Here is a 17,357-nt window from a genome sequence, read left to right as displayed (position 1 = left end):
GTTGTGTTTCTATTTTCTCTTTCTATAAAGATGTTAGCTGGTCAGGGCAGAGATCTCCTGCATCTGGCCACTGTGGCTTTGCTGGGTCACAGGGCTTAGCGGGCAGGCAGCAGGTGCTTCTGGACATACAGATGGGTTTGGGTCATATAGAAGGGAGCTGCGCTTTGAGGATATTTGCCATATACTCAGCCTCTTCTTCAAACAGACACTGGGTAGCAAATATTTCCAAGTTGAGAGACTTAGAGTAACTGACTATACGGAAGACCCTTATAATGAGTGAGAAGTACAAAACTAGGTCCAGTCATGGCAAGTTAAACATGCTTCTTATTAATGAGAAACATAAAAATAAAATTCAGTTGCTCTTAGGTTAATTGGCTCTCCAAACCTTTAAATGGCTCAAAATTGGACAAAATACAAAATGATATTTATGATTCCATATGGCTGTTCTCAATGCCCCTGGCTCACAGAACTTTACTTTCTCAGTATTTCTCTGTGTTACACTCGTTAGTTTCTGTTGCTGAGTCTTGAGGTTTAGAAAGATTTGCTTCTGGAGTTTAAGTGAGCTGTTGATCTTATCTAGTGTGGCTCTCAGTCCAGACACTTAATTTTTTTTAATCTTTCGGAGTTTAACTCAGGGTTAAAAAATAAGCTCTTTTATGCATGTATGTGTGTGCATCTCTGTGTGTGTGTGCCTGTGTCTGTGTGCATTTGTGTCTGTGTCTCTGCGTGTCTCTGTGTATGTGTCTGTGTATGTGTGTCTGTGTGTGTGTGTCTGTGTGTGTGTCTGTATGTGTATCTATGTGCTCCTGTGTCTGTGTGCATCTGTGTGTCTGTGTGTGTGTGTGTGTGTGTGCATCTGTATCTGTGTGTGTGTGCCTATGTCTCTCTGTGTGTGTCTGTGTGTACATGCAGGCAGGAAAGCATTGGCTCTCTGCTTTTGACCCTTGAGACAGGGCCTCTGACTGAACCTGGAGCTTGCAGTTCTCCCGAGTTCACTGTGGAGTGAGCACTGAGGACCCTCTCCTCCTGGCTTAGTCCCCTCCAGGCTGGGGCTGCAGACTCATGAAGCCGCGCCTGGCTTGGAATCCACACTCAGGCCTCATGCTTGCTTATTGGTTTAGGTAGCTCCCAGTCCTTTGAGCCATTTTGTATATTTTTCATTTCTGTTCATTTTTCTCATGTTTTCTCTTACTTGGTGGAAACAGAGTATACTCCTGGTTGCTGTTTTCATGTCACTGTCCTTTATTCCACCAACTATATATTTTTGTTGACTCATTTTTTTTTCCTTATGGTTTCAGTCAGATTTTTTTTTTTTTTTGTCTTCTGGCCATGCCTGGTCATTTTTTATTGGACCCCAAACATTGCTAATCACCTCCTCCCCCCACCTCCCTTTCCAAAAAAATGCAGTGTGGATTCCAGGAGTTAGTTTGTTTGTTTCTTTAGAGAAGTTGTTTCGTTTTATGCTTATAGTGTAGTGTGCTCATATTTTTGGAAGGCACAGTCCATGTCTGAATTGTGTAATGGTTGGGTTCGGGTGATTAACATATCCATCGCTTCAGGCTCTTATCAGGTCTTCGTGGTGAGAGCGTTTACAACCCCCCTTTGGCCATGCTGAAGTCTGCAGTGTGGTTTTCTTTGCAGTCACCATGTTGCGCAAGGTAGCAGCAATTATTCCCGCCTGACTAAAACTCTGCCTGTTGACCGACCGACTTCGGCCCCCCCCCCCCTTTCTTTCCTGGTTCCAGCATTCCCCTGCCAATCGGTTCGATTCTTTCAGGCACTGTTTTTTAAGATAGAGCGTGGCAGGTCTCAACCAGTCTTTAGATTAGGTCTCATTTGGACCACCGCTGAGGTATGCTCAGAATGCCGTTCACCGCAGTGCGTGTTGGGACGGCTTTCTGCCCTGGCAGCGGGGCGTTCGAAAGACTCCTGGCCCTGTGTGGGCTTTGAGGATTATATTGGTTGCTTCATCTCGATGCGGTTCCCAGCCCCAGTAGCTTACCCACACGCATGTGCAGAACACTACTAAGTCAGATACACACTGTTCTTCTGGCAGTTTCCAGAGTTCTGAGTGGCTGTCTTGTGTTCTGCCCACAGTCTGCTCTGTTTCCTCAAGTCTGAACCCTGGCTCTTCAGATCCAATGAGTCTAAGGCTCCGTTTGCCTTTGCAGACTCTGTCCTGAGTATAAAGCCTTCTGTGGGCTGGGAGCTTCCTGGGTGCCCTTGCTTATTGATTTTCTCCCAGGGATCACTGGCCTGCACTATCTGTGTTCGTACCTATCTTTAGTTAGAGTTTTACTTATTGATCGTGGGAGGATAAATCTAATGTCTCATTTCAACCTGGTTTTATAGACTGAAGAAACAGACGATTGTTTTGTATGGTGCCAGTGCATTCTTCCGTTTACGTGAATTTTAAATAAGTAGACGTTTCCCGGAAAGACGTTACTAGATAGTTGATTTGGTCTGTGTACAGCCCTCAGAGGTGCAGCCCAGTAGTAGGAGGGCACAAGTAGGCCGTGAGGTGAGGACATGGACGTTGCAGGACTGTGATGCTTACAGCCTGTGGTGGGCGAGGGGCTGAGCTGCTGCTTGTGTGGCGCCTGGGCTTGGCCTGGCCTCCTGACCGCCCCAGGTTGCCTCCCTGACGCACTGATTCTGAGCGCCGATTAATACCGAAGGAGAAGAGATTCGGAGCAGAGCTTCAGACATGCACAGACTTGGAGTGGAAGTGACTCGGAGGGCAGAGGCTGTGACTCATTAAAAAAAAAAAAAAAAAGACAGCCGACCTCTGCCTCTGTTTTCCCCGCTGTCCCTCCTCTCTGACGACAATTTGAGTTGGCCACACATCCGCTCCTCTCTCACTTAGTGGATGTTAACTGCTCTTTCTGCAGAACCGCCCCAGTGAAGTCTTTAGTCTCACATTATCCAGGCTCCGTGGTTTAAGAAGCAGCCCTCGCACTAGAGCGCCATCTCCCTTAGTAGCTGCTTGGTACCTACCCTGCGCCCTATTTTTGGCTAACATTTGGGTCTCCAGCAACATCTCTGAAACTGTGGCCTGAATCTCAGGCTGGAGCCATTGATATTTTGGCCTGTTTTCTGAACAAGACACCCAGGTTGGGTGCAGGGGTGAGGGGGGCAGTAGTTCTCTCCCTCTGCTTGCCTCCCCCTTCACAGGGTTGAGTGGTACCCTTGCTGCCCCATTTCTTCACCATCACCTAAGTTCATGGGCGTGTACTTAGTGACTTTACTTGAAAATATAGTCTTTGTTTGTAGATGTGGTCAAGATTAAAAAGGAACTCACGCTGGATTGGGACAGGTGATGTCCTTGTGAGAAGAGGGATGCTTGGGTACAAAGACAAGACAGCTGGGGAGACTTCCACGTGAACGTGGAGGGAGGGAGTGGAGTGGGGCGCATGCATGTTCGGTAACAGCATATCCAGAGCGGGGCAAGGCAGGGTTTTCTACTGAGTCCAGAGAGACTATGCGCTGGCTAGGTTAACCTTGCTTTGGTTTCCTAGCCTCCAGGACCATGCAGAAAGATTATGCGCTGGCTAGGTTAACCTTGCTTTTGGGTTCCTAGCCTCCAGGACTGTGCGGGGCTCTTTCTGATGATGCACGTGTTTGAGCACATATCCCAGGTAGGGCATTCTTACCTGCTCTGCCCCATCGTCCTCTCACAGCGACATCTTTCTCTGAAGAGCTAAGCTGTTTGAGCTTAGGGACCTTTCATTCCTTAAAAGCCCTGCAGCTTAGCACGCTGCTCTTCCTGCTTTGCATGGGTAGCACTTTGCAACCAGAAGGGCGCCTTGGCAACCTGTTTTTTTTTTCTTTCCTACCATCAGAACAATCATTTCTTTCAACTTAATAAAGTATAAAATTAACTAATGTCTGAGTCCTCATAACAGCCAGCCACTGAAAGGTCAATGCCTCGTGTAGGAAAGGGATCAGATCCCGAGTAATTTGAAATGTAGAGAAAGGGGATGCGCAGTGCCCGATTGTTTCCTCCTTAAAATCTCTGAGATTGGAAAAGCAAAGCCAAACCCGTGAGAACATTTCAATGAGAGGAAACTGACAAAATATGGTAAAATCTTTACCAACTTAAATTGGAAGCAGGACCAAAGAGAAAGAAATTCGTTTTCTCCAGCAGGCCCCAGTCGGTTATAACACCACTGGCCATTCCTCTGGCACAAATAAGCAGGACTGCTCTGGGAGCCCAAACAAAATTGCTTAATATAATAAAAAGTATGAGGGCACGCACGGAGGTCCCACATCTATGAACTAGAAATTGAAAACTCAAGATGGGCAAGTTGGAAAACCTGAAAACAAAACATTATTTACAAAAAAGAAAAAGAAAGAAAGAAAGGAAGAAAAAGAAGAAGAAGAAGAAGAAGAAGAAGAAGAAGAAGAAGAAGAAGGGAAAGAATATGCTTAATTGTGGAACCTGCATTGTAGAGGTGTGAGTTGTGTGTGTTAGTGAGGAGGGTGGGGCCTGGTGTGTGTCACAGTTGCTGCAAGGCTTTGTCCAGGGAGAAGAGCATCAGCACACCCGCTGTGTGCCATCCCTTAACAGCTTGATGAGTGAGCGGCGTGTGGAACTTCAGCTTAGGTACATGCATGCTCTCCCAGACTGTGACTGGAGCGCCCTGGATAACTTCCTTCTTTCTCTTGCCTGACAAGGGGCTGGTTTTCTTCCACCCCCTTTTCTCTGGCGCCAGAGTCCTTGATGTGCCTTGACCTGTATGAAGTGCATAAAGGGCTTGAAAGGGCATAGCTCTCCTGCCTATCCAGAAAGCCAGGACTGGCGGTCATGAGAAGGTGGACTTGGGAGTTCAGGAGTCCTGCCAGGAAAGAGAGCAAGCACTCGTCCGGCTTTCTCTCTAAATGAACACAGTGCTGGGGTTCTCAGCAGGGCTCTCAGTGTTGAATAATATTGAAAATGGAAAGCCCTAAGTAGGCGTCAAACCATGCTACTCGAAAGCCACAGTGAAGGGTGCTGTCAGCAGCCAGTAACCCGAGAAGGAGGTATTTGTCTAATACCGCTTATCCCTACAGGGGTTAGTGCATAAAAGGAAGAGAATAAAAATCCAAAACACAAAACGAGCTTTGTCTGCAGAACATTTCATGATCCCAGAACAGCCCTGGTCACAGAACACAAGGGGAGCTACAGTGGGCTTCCCAGCTCCCAGTCTAGAGCCCAGCTCCCTGCGGTGTCAGGTTTAAAAGAACAAATGCCTATCTGGGGTGCCCAGAACAGCACATTTGGGGCATGCCCAAGAGCATGCTGGCTTCCTGGCTTCCTTGGTGCCCCAAGTACCTGTGGCTCCTCTCAGCTTTTCTCACCCTGCCCCCCACCCTAAACTTCTCCAGCCCATGGCCTTCCCTCTCTCATCTCCTCATTCCCCTATAACCCTGCCATTTTGTCTCTGCTCTCTCTGTCTCTGTCTGTCTGTCTGTCTGTCTCTCTCTCCCTCTCTCCCTCTCTCTCTCTCTCTCTCCCTCTCTCCCTCTCCCTCTCCCTCTCCCTCCCCCTCTCCCTCCCCCTCTCCCTCTCCCTCTCCCTCTCTCCTCTCTCTCCTGTCTTCCTCTCTTGGCCCTTCACTCTTGGTCTCCCTTGTCTGCACTTGCTCTGTCTTCTCTTGTTCTTGCTCTGCCCCTCCCCCATCCCCACCTCATGGCCAGTCTACTATTTTCTGCTCTTTACTGTGGACTCTCCCAAATGTCTCTGGCCATATTCCCCGCCCCACTCTACAATAAAACCCTTTTCCTCAACCATATCTTAGAGTAGTCTTATCCTCAGTTTAAACACCTGGTGCCAAAACGCTTAGTTTATGCATGGAAACTATTACTTTTCTTTCTTGCGTTGGGTCTTTATTTTATTTAACATTACTAGGAAAAATATATAATTATTGTAAAAATTCACACACACACACACACATACACACACACACACACACACACACACACACACATATATATATACATACACATATAAAATTTAAGGTGAAAATATCTTCTTTTCCCTCCCTCTGGCCCAACACATATATTTAAATAAATGGTATTATTGTTATATAATGTATTTCTTCCTTGTAACAGTATACCATTGACTATTTGGAATTTTTTTAAGGTAGTGTATTGATACAGATATATAGGACAGGCTTTCTTCAAAATCAGAGTCCTTCTTCCTCAGCCTCCCACATGATGAAATTATAGCATATTCATGCTTTTGGATTTTGGGAGGATGAGGTGCTGAGGACTAAACCTCAGGAAGACAAGTGCTTTTCTACAGAGCTACACCCTAGCTTTTGACCTCTTTGTAATTGCTATATAGCATTCCTTTGTCCTAAGGGATTGTAATCACCTTAGTGCCACCAATGAGATTGTGCTAATTCTTTCCCTCTTTGCTGTGACCAGACACCTGCCCAGAAGCCAGGTGAAGTGGACAGGCTTTCTTTACTTAGCTCACGCCTTGAGAGCAGATGGATGGCCCCTCATGTCAGGAAGGCACAGTGGCAGGGGAGGAGCCAGCCAGCTCAGCATATCACATCAACAGGCAGAAAGCAGAGCATTCATAGGCAGGGAGGCTGCTGTACCACCTCCAGGCTGGACCCAGTGACTCCCTTCCTCCAGCGAAGCTCCGCATCCTAAAGATCCTCCAGGCTTCTAGAATCAGCTGAGGAGCAAATGCTCCAACACACGAGCCCATGCAGGACACTTTACGTCAACCCCCAACAACTGTCCTTAGTATTAAAAAAACATTATGTGTATGTATGTGGGTGCCTGAGTGTATGTATGTGTGCCATGTTCATCATGCAAGAGCCCTCAGTGGTCACCAGTGGGCATCTGATCACATGGAACTGATGTTAGAGGTGGTTGTGGGCCACTATGTGGGTGCTGGGGACTGAACCTGGGTCCTCTTCAGCAGCAGTAAGCACTCCTCACCACTGAGCCTGCTCTGCAGCCCCCACAACAGCTGCTCTTGTGGTTGCTCTTAAAGCAACAGCGTTCCAGAGCAGTGAAGTATTGACTCCTCCTATAGTGGGCTTTTTTCTTTCTTTCTTTTTTTTTTTTTTTTTTTTTTTTTTTTTTTTACCAGTTTGAAACCCTTTCTTCCTATTATTCCCTCCCATTGATTGTATTATTATGCATATATCATAAAGCTTCATAATATTTAGATTCTGTTCAGTATCCATGATTGTGTGTCAGAGGTAACTACTTCAGCTCAACATCCTGAAAATTTTCATTGTTTCACATTCTATAAAACAATGTAAAAATGTGTTTCTTAAACTGGGTGAGTCAGAGAACATCTAATTAAGGATCAGTGGTCACAATATTCTAATGTAGTTAAATTTCTAGCTAGTGATTACGAGTGGAATAGAGGTTCTAAAATAATATAACTCATAGAGGTAAAACAACAGTCGGGAGTTGTATTATTATACAGATGGTGAACAGAGCGCCACCTCAAACAGGTGCACCCTTCTCAGAGAAGGGCAGGGCTCGCTTCCTCAGGTGGACCTTAATACCTGGGGGTATGTGTTCAGCCCTCTGCCCTGATACACCAACAAGTCATGATTAATACTTCTCAGAATACTCTGTGACCAGGTTATATATCTGACTTTCTCAGACATAAACAGTCTTCCTCAAAAAAATTAAGTGTGTTATATCCCCATTTTTTCCACTTTTGTATTTTTAAATTTTTTGTTTTTGTTTTTGATTTTGTTTTGGAGACAGGGTTTCTCTGTGCAGCTTTGGCTGTGCTAGACTCACTTTGTAGACCGGGCTGGCCTCGAACTCCCAACAATCCTCCTGTCCCTGCTGGGATTAATGGTGTGCGCCACCACGCCCAGGCCCGGTATTTTTGCCTTCTTGAGTTTTATTAAAGTGAGCCAGAAGCTAGTTGTTACCCAGTGAGTTACTTTGACTGGGTCTGGTCACGCTACACTAACTCACCTTTGTATTTAGTATTTCCAGAGGTATCAGAAACAGAGGCAGGGCTGTTAGGTGGGTATTGGGACACGTGTGGGATAAAGCACTTAACATATTTAAAATAAAGGCTCTGCATATCTCTAGCAGTCACTTCCTGGGCACTCAAACTGGGCCTGTAGAAATTAAAGATATTGATGTAGCTTAGTGTCTGATCCGTCTAGCCTTGCTTTCCTGTGTTGTTTGTTTGTATTTTCCAGACAGGCTTCTCTGTGTGGCCTGGATGCCCTGGAATAGGCTGGCCTCAGAGTAGCCTTGTTTTCAATGGGAATTTTCCTTCTTGTTCCTTTTAGAGATAGCTTAGGTCAGCTTAGATCAGCTTAGGGAGCTATTGATGATTTTAGTCTCATCTTCAAGGACTTGGCCCAGGTCTGACTTGTCCCCCAGGCCTCCACTAGCCTTGGAGACTTTAGTCATCACTAGGTGTGACCTAGAAACTTGAGTTATCTTCCTCCCTTGGCCTTGCCAGGCCCTGTCTACAGCAGTCATCTCGGCCGGTTGTATTAAATTCCAGTGCCCTGCCTTATTCCAAAGCAGGCCTGGGGCTTTTTAGATAACTTTTTTTTTTTTAATAAAGACTTTTTTTTTTTAAAGAGACAATTTGTAAAAGCTTCCTAAAATTCAGCAAGAGAAGCCCCATAATTATTTGTGTGGCTGGACTCCAGCAGGCAGAGCCTAGCTCTCTGGGTGGGTGGCACAGCCCTATGGCAGCTTGTAAGAAAGCAAAGCCAAACGTGTTCGCTTGGACTTGAAACTCTTAGATCCAAAATGCAGTCAAGCTCTACAGCATAAAACCTGCCGGTCTCTCTGGGACTCTACAGAACCCACAGGATGTTTTCTCTCCAAAAGTTTGAGCGTTTGGCTATGTGGAAGGGATGCATGGCCTAGAAGCAGATGTGCAAAAGACAGCCCGCTCTTTATTTGAAGCAAGCATCATTTGTACAAAGGCATAGAGATTTATACATTTAAAAAAAAATGTGAAATGAGTCTTTCTATGCTCTCTTGCCACTTCAGAGATTAGCAGTGAGACCAGGGTTTCAGGAGTCTTTCTTCCTATGTGGCTATCCCAGGCACACATAGTGTAGACACTCCATGTAATGAATGCTTGAAGAAAATCTAAGACTCTATCTTGGGTAATGTTCAATGCAACATTCCTAGACTATCATCAAGTTTTTTTCTTTTAGTTGTGTAGAATTTAATTATTTGAATATGTAATAATTTATATTCCAGACTCTCATTTAGGATTATTCAAGTATTTTTAGATCTTATGCCATTAAAACAAAGCTTTATAATGAGGCATCATATGACTTTCACCTTCTACGGATACGACTGTATCCGTATACACACACACACACACACACACACACACACACACATATGCATGCACGCACGTATGCGCGCGCGCGTGCGCGCGCACACACACACACACACACACACACACACACACACACACACACACACACAGGGTCTCTTGTAGCTTAGGCTGATCTCACACCAACCACTGCACTGAGCATGACCCTGGACTTCTGGTCTTCCTGTGTTTATATGTGATTATAACTATGTGCAGTGCTGAGGAGGAGCCTAGGGCATTGTGTATGCTAGACTAGCCCTCTAACAGCTGAGCTACACCCCCAGCCTTTTATCATTTTTCGAAGACATATTTACTTCTGTTTTGATCTTGCACATTTGTGAGGTTTTATTATAAATTAGTGATGCGCATTCTGTTTAGATAAGTGACAAAGTTTGGCTAGGAAGAAGTATTTGGGGTTTTGATTTGTGGTGTTTGAGTTATTGCATCTGGACTTTTCTGTTAGTTTCTCTTCTGCAGTGACAGTGAGGTACAGCAACTGCTTTACGGCAGATGGGTAGCAAAAGATCTTGGTAACCTACTTGTACTTAGGACAGTTTTATGTGATTCGATTGATGGTGACTACAGAGAACTAGGTCAGGGCTGGGTACGTGGGAAGCAGGGTCTAGAGTTACTGTCTCAGCTTGGTGAGCCCCTCACAGTGAGCAGCAGTGGAGCTGAGTTCAGCTCAGCTAAGGTCTTCATCAAGGTCTTGTGGCCTTTCTTCCTACACAGCTATGGATTACTTCCCTGATGCTCTGAGTTCATCAGGTGCTCAGGGGCTTCCCGGCACTAGAAGCTGTTGGGGTGCAGGCTCTGGCTTACTTGGACTAAGATGAGACCCCAGCAACAGCACTTAGAACGCTGGCTGGGACAGAGTCTCCTGCGCAGCTAGGGCTGAGAATTAATAGCAGTGCAATCAATGTGTAGTCCCGTGAGTGAAGGCTTGACTGGCGCTGCCCCAGTGCCTCCAGATATGTACAGCACTCACCTGGGATTTGATAATACGTGCTCAGGGGGCCGAGGCTGAGCTGAAGACTGCTTGGGTAGTGCTCATGTGATGGCAACTCTGCTTATCCCCGGGACACTCAAACCTGGCTGGAGCTCACCAGTGCAAACACTAGCCTATGTCTCATAAAGTGTCTATGCTGGAGCTCACCAGTGCAAACACTAGCCTATGTCTCATAAAGTGTCTATGCTGGAGCTCACCAGTGCAAACACTAGCCTGTGTCTCATAAAATCTGCATCTCTGACAGATTTTGCTTTGTGTGCTTAAAAAAAAAAAAAGAAAGAAAAAGAAAAAAGCGAGTCCAGTGACCCGCTTTCCAATTTCAGCTCTGCCCTTAATTAGTTGAAAAACAAGTTTCTTGAAAATGTTTCATCCCTTCAGTCTCCTATCTCTAAAAGAGAGGGTGCAAGTGGCTAAGATGTGTAGGTCCCGTGTTCTTTCATCACCTCATGATGAGCTGGCCTTTTATTCAGGCCGTCTAGGTGGGGTTTTATGTGGGATGGTAGTGTGGATTCTGCACTTAGGACACTGGCTTCCCCTAACAACTGGTTCTGAGTTTGTTATAATTTACTGGGAGGAATAAAACCAACGGATGTTTAGTACTAGTTGACATAGCCATTCAAATTAAATTGTAAACCTTGGTAACTATAAGTAGGAGCGAACATTGATTAGAACAGAACACGTTACTGCAAGTGGGAGATTTGAGTGAAACACTAACTACTGGCTTAGGCAGGCTGAGGCACGTCAGGCTTTTACATGGGCCTGTCTTTACAAGGGTGTTCTTCAATGGGTGGTGGCATCACGCTCGGGTTCTAGCTAATCACATTATGGCTGCGCAACGGCTACTGTTTGGATATAGTACAAAAGAAGCATTCCTTTCCCCCAAGGAGTCCAAAGAAAATTGGCTACTGTTCCCAAAGCAGAGTGAATGTTTGATAAACTTGAGTAGTGATGATGATGTAGTCATTGCATATGTCAGCTACTTGGGCAAATATTAATTTCTTTCCGGTGCTGGGCACAAACGAGACTTTGTGTATGGCGCTAATGGTGGTAAGAGGTGTGCCACTTTGGTAGCTTACCTGAATTTATGTTGACCAAACAGGGTGATTTTGATGGTACAGGTTGGATGACATATAGATGGAATTTAAAACAATTATTCTGACAGTCATTCTAATGCTTAATATTAATGAAATAACTACAAGTCATAATTTTAGATATTCAAGAGTTTACTTTCAAGTCAGGAATGATATTCAGCATACTCAATAACCTATGACAGTGTTATTAACCAACCAGAATAAATTGGATCCAGCCATTCAGGATTGAATCATAAGTAGCAAGCTTCCAAATAAGGGCTGGCAGGCTGGCAGCCCAACGTACTGTGAGACATGTTGAAGGTGCCACCAAATCTATCTTTCTATAATTTTTTTAAAAAAACCTTTCAATTTATTTTGGGGTGCTAGAGATCACACCTAGGGCCTGTGTGCTAGACAAATAGTTTACCACTGAGCTATATTCCTGCTTCTTAATTCTGTTTAAAATGATGGTGACTGTATTTTCCCCTAGGGGGGGCCACAATAAAGTGTCCCACCATAGATGAATAGAAGAGAACCGTGCATGCTCTCCCTGGTCTAGAGACCTCCAGGTGCTGGCCGTGCTTCCTCTTCCGGCTCACAGAGAGAGCCTGTTTGGTCCCCTCTATGGCTTTGTGGTTAACAGCACTCCTTGATATTCCTGGTTTTATAGCTCTGTCACTCTACTCTCCATTTTCGTGTGGCTTTCTCCGAACTTCATGTTCTGTTTCTGTCTCCAAATGTCCCTCTTTTTATGAAAAGAATAAGCCACCTCTTCCTCCTTAATTATTATTTAGATTCTGTTAAGGTATGAGTGCTGGGAGGCAGTGTCTTCCTTGGCATGCAAACAGATCTGCATAGAGAGACATTATATTCTTCCATAAAGCAAGTTTTGCCTTAAAATGAACTTAGTATCATTAGGTGAACACTATAACATGGCTATATTTAAGAACAAGTACAAGAAAGCAGGAAAGAAAACAATTAGTGGGGCTAGAGAGATGGCTCAGTGGTTAAGAGCACTTGCCACTAAATCATGAGCACTGGGCCTTGGATCCCAACCTACACCAGACAGCTCAGAAACATGAGTCGCTCAGCTCCAAGGCACCCAGCATGGCCTTCTAGCCTCTTGGCCAGTCACACACAGGTATACGTATGTACACCTGCAGAGACACGTATCCCCAGACATGCACACACAGACATAAAATACTTTCAAAAAAAGAAACAAACCAGTGAGAGGTGGAGAACTCGTTCTTGTAATACACACGTGGAAAATGTGTGGTTGTTTTCAGCCCTATGAAGAGCAGCTCTGTGGAAAAGGACTTTGACTCAAGAAGACAGTGCAGTGTAAGACGAAACGTCCTCAGGTTATGATGCTCAGAACACTGGGAGTCACCGTAAGGACATGCAAAGTGCAGGTTTCTCAGAGAGCCTGGGCACGTATTGTACAGTTATCTCTGTGAAACCTCTTTCATTGAAGAGACAGTAAAAGACCCTGCTCACTTCCAGCTTGCTGTGAACCCCCAAAATCTTCCCTTGCACACCATTCTTCATGAAACGGGACTTCTTTCTGTGAGGGAGGCTGCTCTTTCTTTTAGTGTTCAACATCCCGAAATTCTGCTGTCTGACCTTGGAGTTCTGTAGACAAAAAAGAGTAGACGAGACTAATTCGGAAGGGGAACATGAATAAGCAAGAAAGCTAGGGAAGCAGGCTTGTCTCCATCACAGCATACATCGGGGTAGTCTTTTTTCATCCATAGTCTCTTGTTTAATGTGCCCAGTGTCTATTTACATGGCTCAGAACTCAAGTGAAACATAAGTTCTTCAAGTGATGAGTTCTTGAATTAATTGGCTTTTTTTTTTAACTGTATTCTTTCTTGGTTGGACACAGGAATGTTCTGATGGCTACATGTGCAAAACACAGTTTCAAATAAAAAACGGGACTGCGGCATCACATCTGGAAACATCTGCCAGTGTACACACATGTCTCCCCACAGAGGTGAGTAGTTTCATGTGCTGTGGTGTCCTGTTGAGTCTCCGTGAAGTATATAAACTACAACTTCCAGTCTGTTTTACGTATGCCTGTATCTTTTTTAAATATTTTATTAGTTTATTCATATTCCATCTCAATTGTTATCCCATGCCTTGTATCCGCCTATATTTTAAAAATGTAATAGCTCTTGGATCCTGGGACCATTGTGGGTAGATATGCGAACTTCATTTTGAGGGGTGATTTTCTTTACAGTGGTGAAAACAGGAGCTGTGGTGCCACTGTGAGTCCTTTCAGCTCATTGACCCTTCACACTAGTTCTTGGGTCTGAAGACACATATACCTTCTGTTGTCTTGATTTTGATCTGGTGCTATCTCAGCCCGTACAGACCCATCTTGGTGCCCAGTCTGCTTTGACTCTTGTCCTAGCCATTTGGAAATTTGTAGAATCTGGGTCTCATTCTTTAGGATATTTTACCTTGAGGAGTTTATAAAATTAAATGTTATTAAAGTGCTGTGTTCTTAATGGCTTTCTGGAACAGTTTTAGTATTTATCAAAATGCAAATAGCCTTAATATGTTTCTTATTCTTAAGAAAAATTGTAAATATCCGTTCTGAAAAATGAATGATGGGGAAGCTATAGAAAAGTAACAGCATTCCCTATCCACCTTTAGATAGGGAGCCACTAGTAATATTTTGGATAATACTACTTATTTTCTTTAGGTTTCTCCTATACATGTGTTTGGTACCAAGGAAGAATATCATGGGAATCCTTACATTTCAGTAAATGCTGAATCCCTTCGATAGCTCCATGGCATTCCAGTGATGGCTACACCGTAGTTATACGCTCTCACTTCAGGAAGCACTGGGATTGTAACAGAGGGAAATGCTTGATGGGGACAAGTTGCTTCAGCACAAAGGACGAAATCACAGATGTTTAAACTCTGGGCAGCTTAGTAAAAAGGGAGGAGATGCTTTTTGTGTATGTGTTCTCTACATGCATGTGTGCACATCCCTCCCTGTCTGTGTGTGTGTGTTCCTGTCTGTCTGTCTGTCCGTCTCTCTCTCTGTGCATGCTTCTCTTTCTGTGTGTGCATGTTCCTGCCTCTATGTGCCTGTGTCTATAAAGCATGAGGACACATGTGTACCTGACTATACATGGATGCTAGGTCCATGTAGGTGTTTTTCTCTTTTGCTCAGGTAGGGTCTCTCTCACTTCACCTGGAGTTCACCTAATGATCCAGGCTCTCCTCTTCTCATGTCCCTGGTGCTAGGGTTACAGGGACCACACTCATCTTTTACAAGCTTGTGGTCTGGGCTCAGGGCCTTATGGAAAGCACTTTCCCCGCCGAGACATTTGAGCCGAGTGGAGATGCTCCTCTTTGTGTTCAGGAAGAGGTCACTCTCAGACTTGGTTACAGCAGGTCAATTTGGTAATCAGGCCTTCGCTACCCTCTTCTGCCTCTGTATGCAGCTGCTCTGGGAGTAGCTTGCTCCAATCATGTTTGGACGCAAGCCATTCTTAAAGATTTTGCACTTAGTAGGACTACATGCTGCACAGAGCGAGCTCGAGTCTTCATTACTGCTTCATGGCTCAATAGCCAACAGCAAACCCAAGGCCAAACAAATTAGGAAACATTTTCAATTCATTTTATGTTAGCTTAGAATGTGAACAGAAATGGTTTAAAAAGGCAAATCACTACATTTTGTCTAAAGTCACGTAAAGATTTAAAAAGCACTAAAACTGCTGTGAGAGTATGAGAGAACTGCCCCTCTGATGTTGTAACTGGACAATGTTACACGAACGGTGTGCGTAATCTATACCGAGTAGAGGAATTTACTTCCTACCAGTTTGTCCGTCACTTTCCCTCTCCATCATTCCCCGGTGCCTTTCAACACTTTGGGAAGCTGGAGGAGCTGGAGGGGCTGGAGGAGCTGGAGGATCTGGAGGAGCTGGAGCAGCTGGAAGAGCTGGAGGAGCTGGAGGAGCTGGAGCAGCTGGAGGATCTGGAGGAGCTCTCCACTGGGCAGCCCTGCCCTTGCACTGTGCTCTGTTATCTATCGGCACTTCGCTGCGCTTGCTTCATTGTGTTCCTGTCCCCTTCCTTCTGTTTAGTAAACATGCTGGTTTTGACGTAACAATTTTACACCAGAGTGGTCCTTACAAAATAGCCAGTAATATATGCAGAATTTTATCAGGAAGTGTGTGTTGTATCACACTGCCATTTACGATAGGAAACAAACAAACAACTGCAATGTGCAACAGTAGTGGATTGCCTTATTCAGGTATGTGTACAATGGGCGCAATTAAGAAGGTACTCTAGGTGACAGGAGTTAAATGTCAAACAAAAAGTGGAAAATTGTTATAGCCTAAGCAACTGAACCTAAGCACATTTACTGTCCTTTGAATTAGCTCTTGACCATTATTTTAAATATTATTATTTTTATTTCTTCAAAGAGCGAAAGCCATAATTCTCCCTTCATATCACTTTGAAGTCCTGGGGTTTTTAATTTGTTTCTTTGATCCAGCAGTTCTCTTTGGAGTCAGCGTCCGTCTATGTAAGCTATGACACTTTCTTGTGTGCGCCCCTTTTTCTGATATCCAAATAAGAGAGACTGCTTTTAAAGTTTACTGAGACCTTTAGCCCTGTAAGTTTCTGGGTCTCTTGGTTTCTTTGCCAGTCTTCAGCTAAAGGAGGAATAGGAAGATTCTCAGCTGACTGTGGTAGGGTATGCCTGTAACTCCAGAGAAGGGGCCAGAAGAATTAGGAGTTCATGGGCCTCTTCAGCTACACAGCAAGTTTGGGGACAGCCAGAACTACATGAGACCTTGTTTTAAACAAACAAGCAAACAAACAAATGAACAAATGTAAAATACAGAAATAAAAAGGTTATGCATATATATCTATGTATACTATAGATATTATTTTCCTTCTAATTAAGTAAGATTTTTTAACAGCAGATTATTTATAGGTTTTTTTTGTTTTGTTTTTTGTTTTTATCTATTTTGCCCTTTCTCTTCAGGAGTATTCTATAACAGCGTGATTCCTTTATTTCTCTTTCTTACTCCATGAACTTGTATTTACTGTTTTTGAAGTCAGACTGCTTCCATAGAATGTAAACCCATCCATACAGGGTCTCATGATAAATATCTATAATCTAATTAGAATCAGCATACTTTTATATGTTGACATAAGCTGGCCAATCAGATGAGTGACTTTGAATTGATTGGATTCTGAAAGGCTTTGGACAGAATAATAATGGTTTTCCCCTGATAACCAGCTACATAGAAAATGTCTGAAAAGAAAAACACACAGTGAGATTTCAGGGGTGTATGTTTGTAGAAGTTGCAGTGGAGTGTGGAGCTAAGCCTGCCGCTTGCCAGTCAATGCTAGTGTTTTGTTTTTCCTTTGTATTAATTCTTCTCTCATAAATTATATCTAGACTTCAGTTTCCCCTCTCTCTGCTTCCTCCAGTCTCTCCCCCAGCACCCCTTTCCACTGCCACCACCCCTCAGATAAGAGCAGGCCTTCCAGGGACATCAACCAATTAGGGCCTAATGGGCTTCAATAAGACCGAGCACTCTTCTTACAGCAAGTCTGGACAAGGCAAACCCAGCAGCAGGAAAAGGTCCCAAAGTCAGACAGAAGAGTCAGAGGCAGCCCTACTCCCACTGTTAGGAACTGCACAGGAGCAGCAAGCAATACAAGCATAATGTATGCAGAAGACCTAGGTCAGACCCGTACCGGCTGCCTGGTCTCTGAGCCCACTTGAGTTCCTGTGAGTTGGTTCTGTGGGTTGCATTCTTGTGGTGTCCTTGATCCCTCTGGCTCCTCCCGTCCTTCCTCTCCCTCCTACACAGCCCAAGCTCCACCTAATATTTGGCTGTGGGACTCTGCATCTGCTCCCATAAGATCCTATATGAAGTCTCTCTGGTCTCTTTGATGACAAAGAGTCTCTATG

The 17,357-nt window shown here is 44.5% G+C and overlaps 1 protein-coding gene across 3 annotated transcripts in view; it reads left to right on the top strand.

Moving 5' to 3' along the window:
- The window catches only part of ATG10 (autophagy related 10), a 252,951-nt gene that overhangs the window by 52,421 nt on the left and 183,173 nt on the right, over positions 1 to 17,357 (top strand). For all 3 annotated transcript variants that reach the window (XR_014783097.1, XM_084801338.1, XM_084801337.1), the window contains exon 3: positions 13,296 to 13,403. Coding sequence is in view for 2 of the 3 variants with exons in the window: in XM_084801338.1 (XP_084657464.1) it covers positions 13,296 to 13,403 (108 nt within the window). In the remaining variant the exon portion in view is untranslated. The remainder of the gene's footprint in view (positions 1 to 13,295; positions 13,404 to 17,357) is intronic.

The sequence above is a fragment of the Acomys minous genome (genome assembly GCF_964271855.1).
Source record: "Acomys minous genome assembly, chromosome: 11".
In the NCBI taxonomy this organism is placed as follows: domain Eukaryota; kingdom Metazoa; phylum Chordata; class Mammalia; order Rodentia; family Muridae; genus Acomys; species Acomys minous.
The sequence above is the reverse complement of the archived record's forward strand: the minus strand, read 5'-3'. Positions and strand labels throughout refer to the sequence as shown.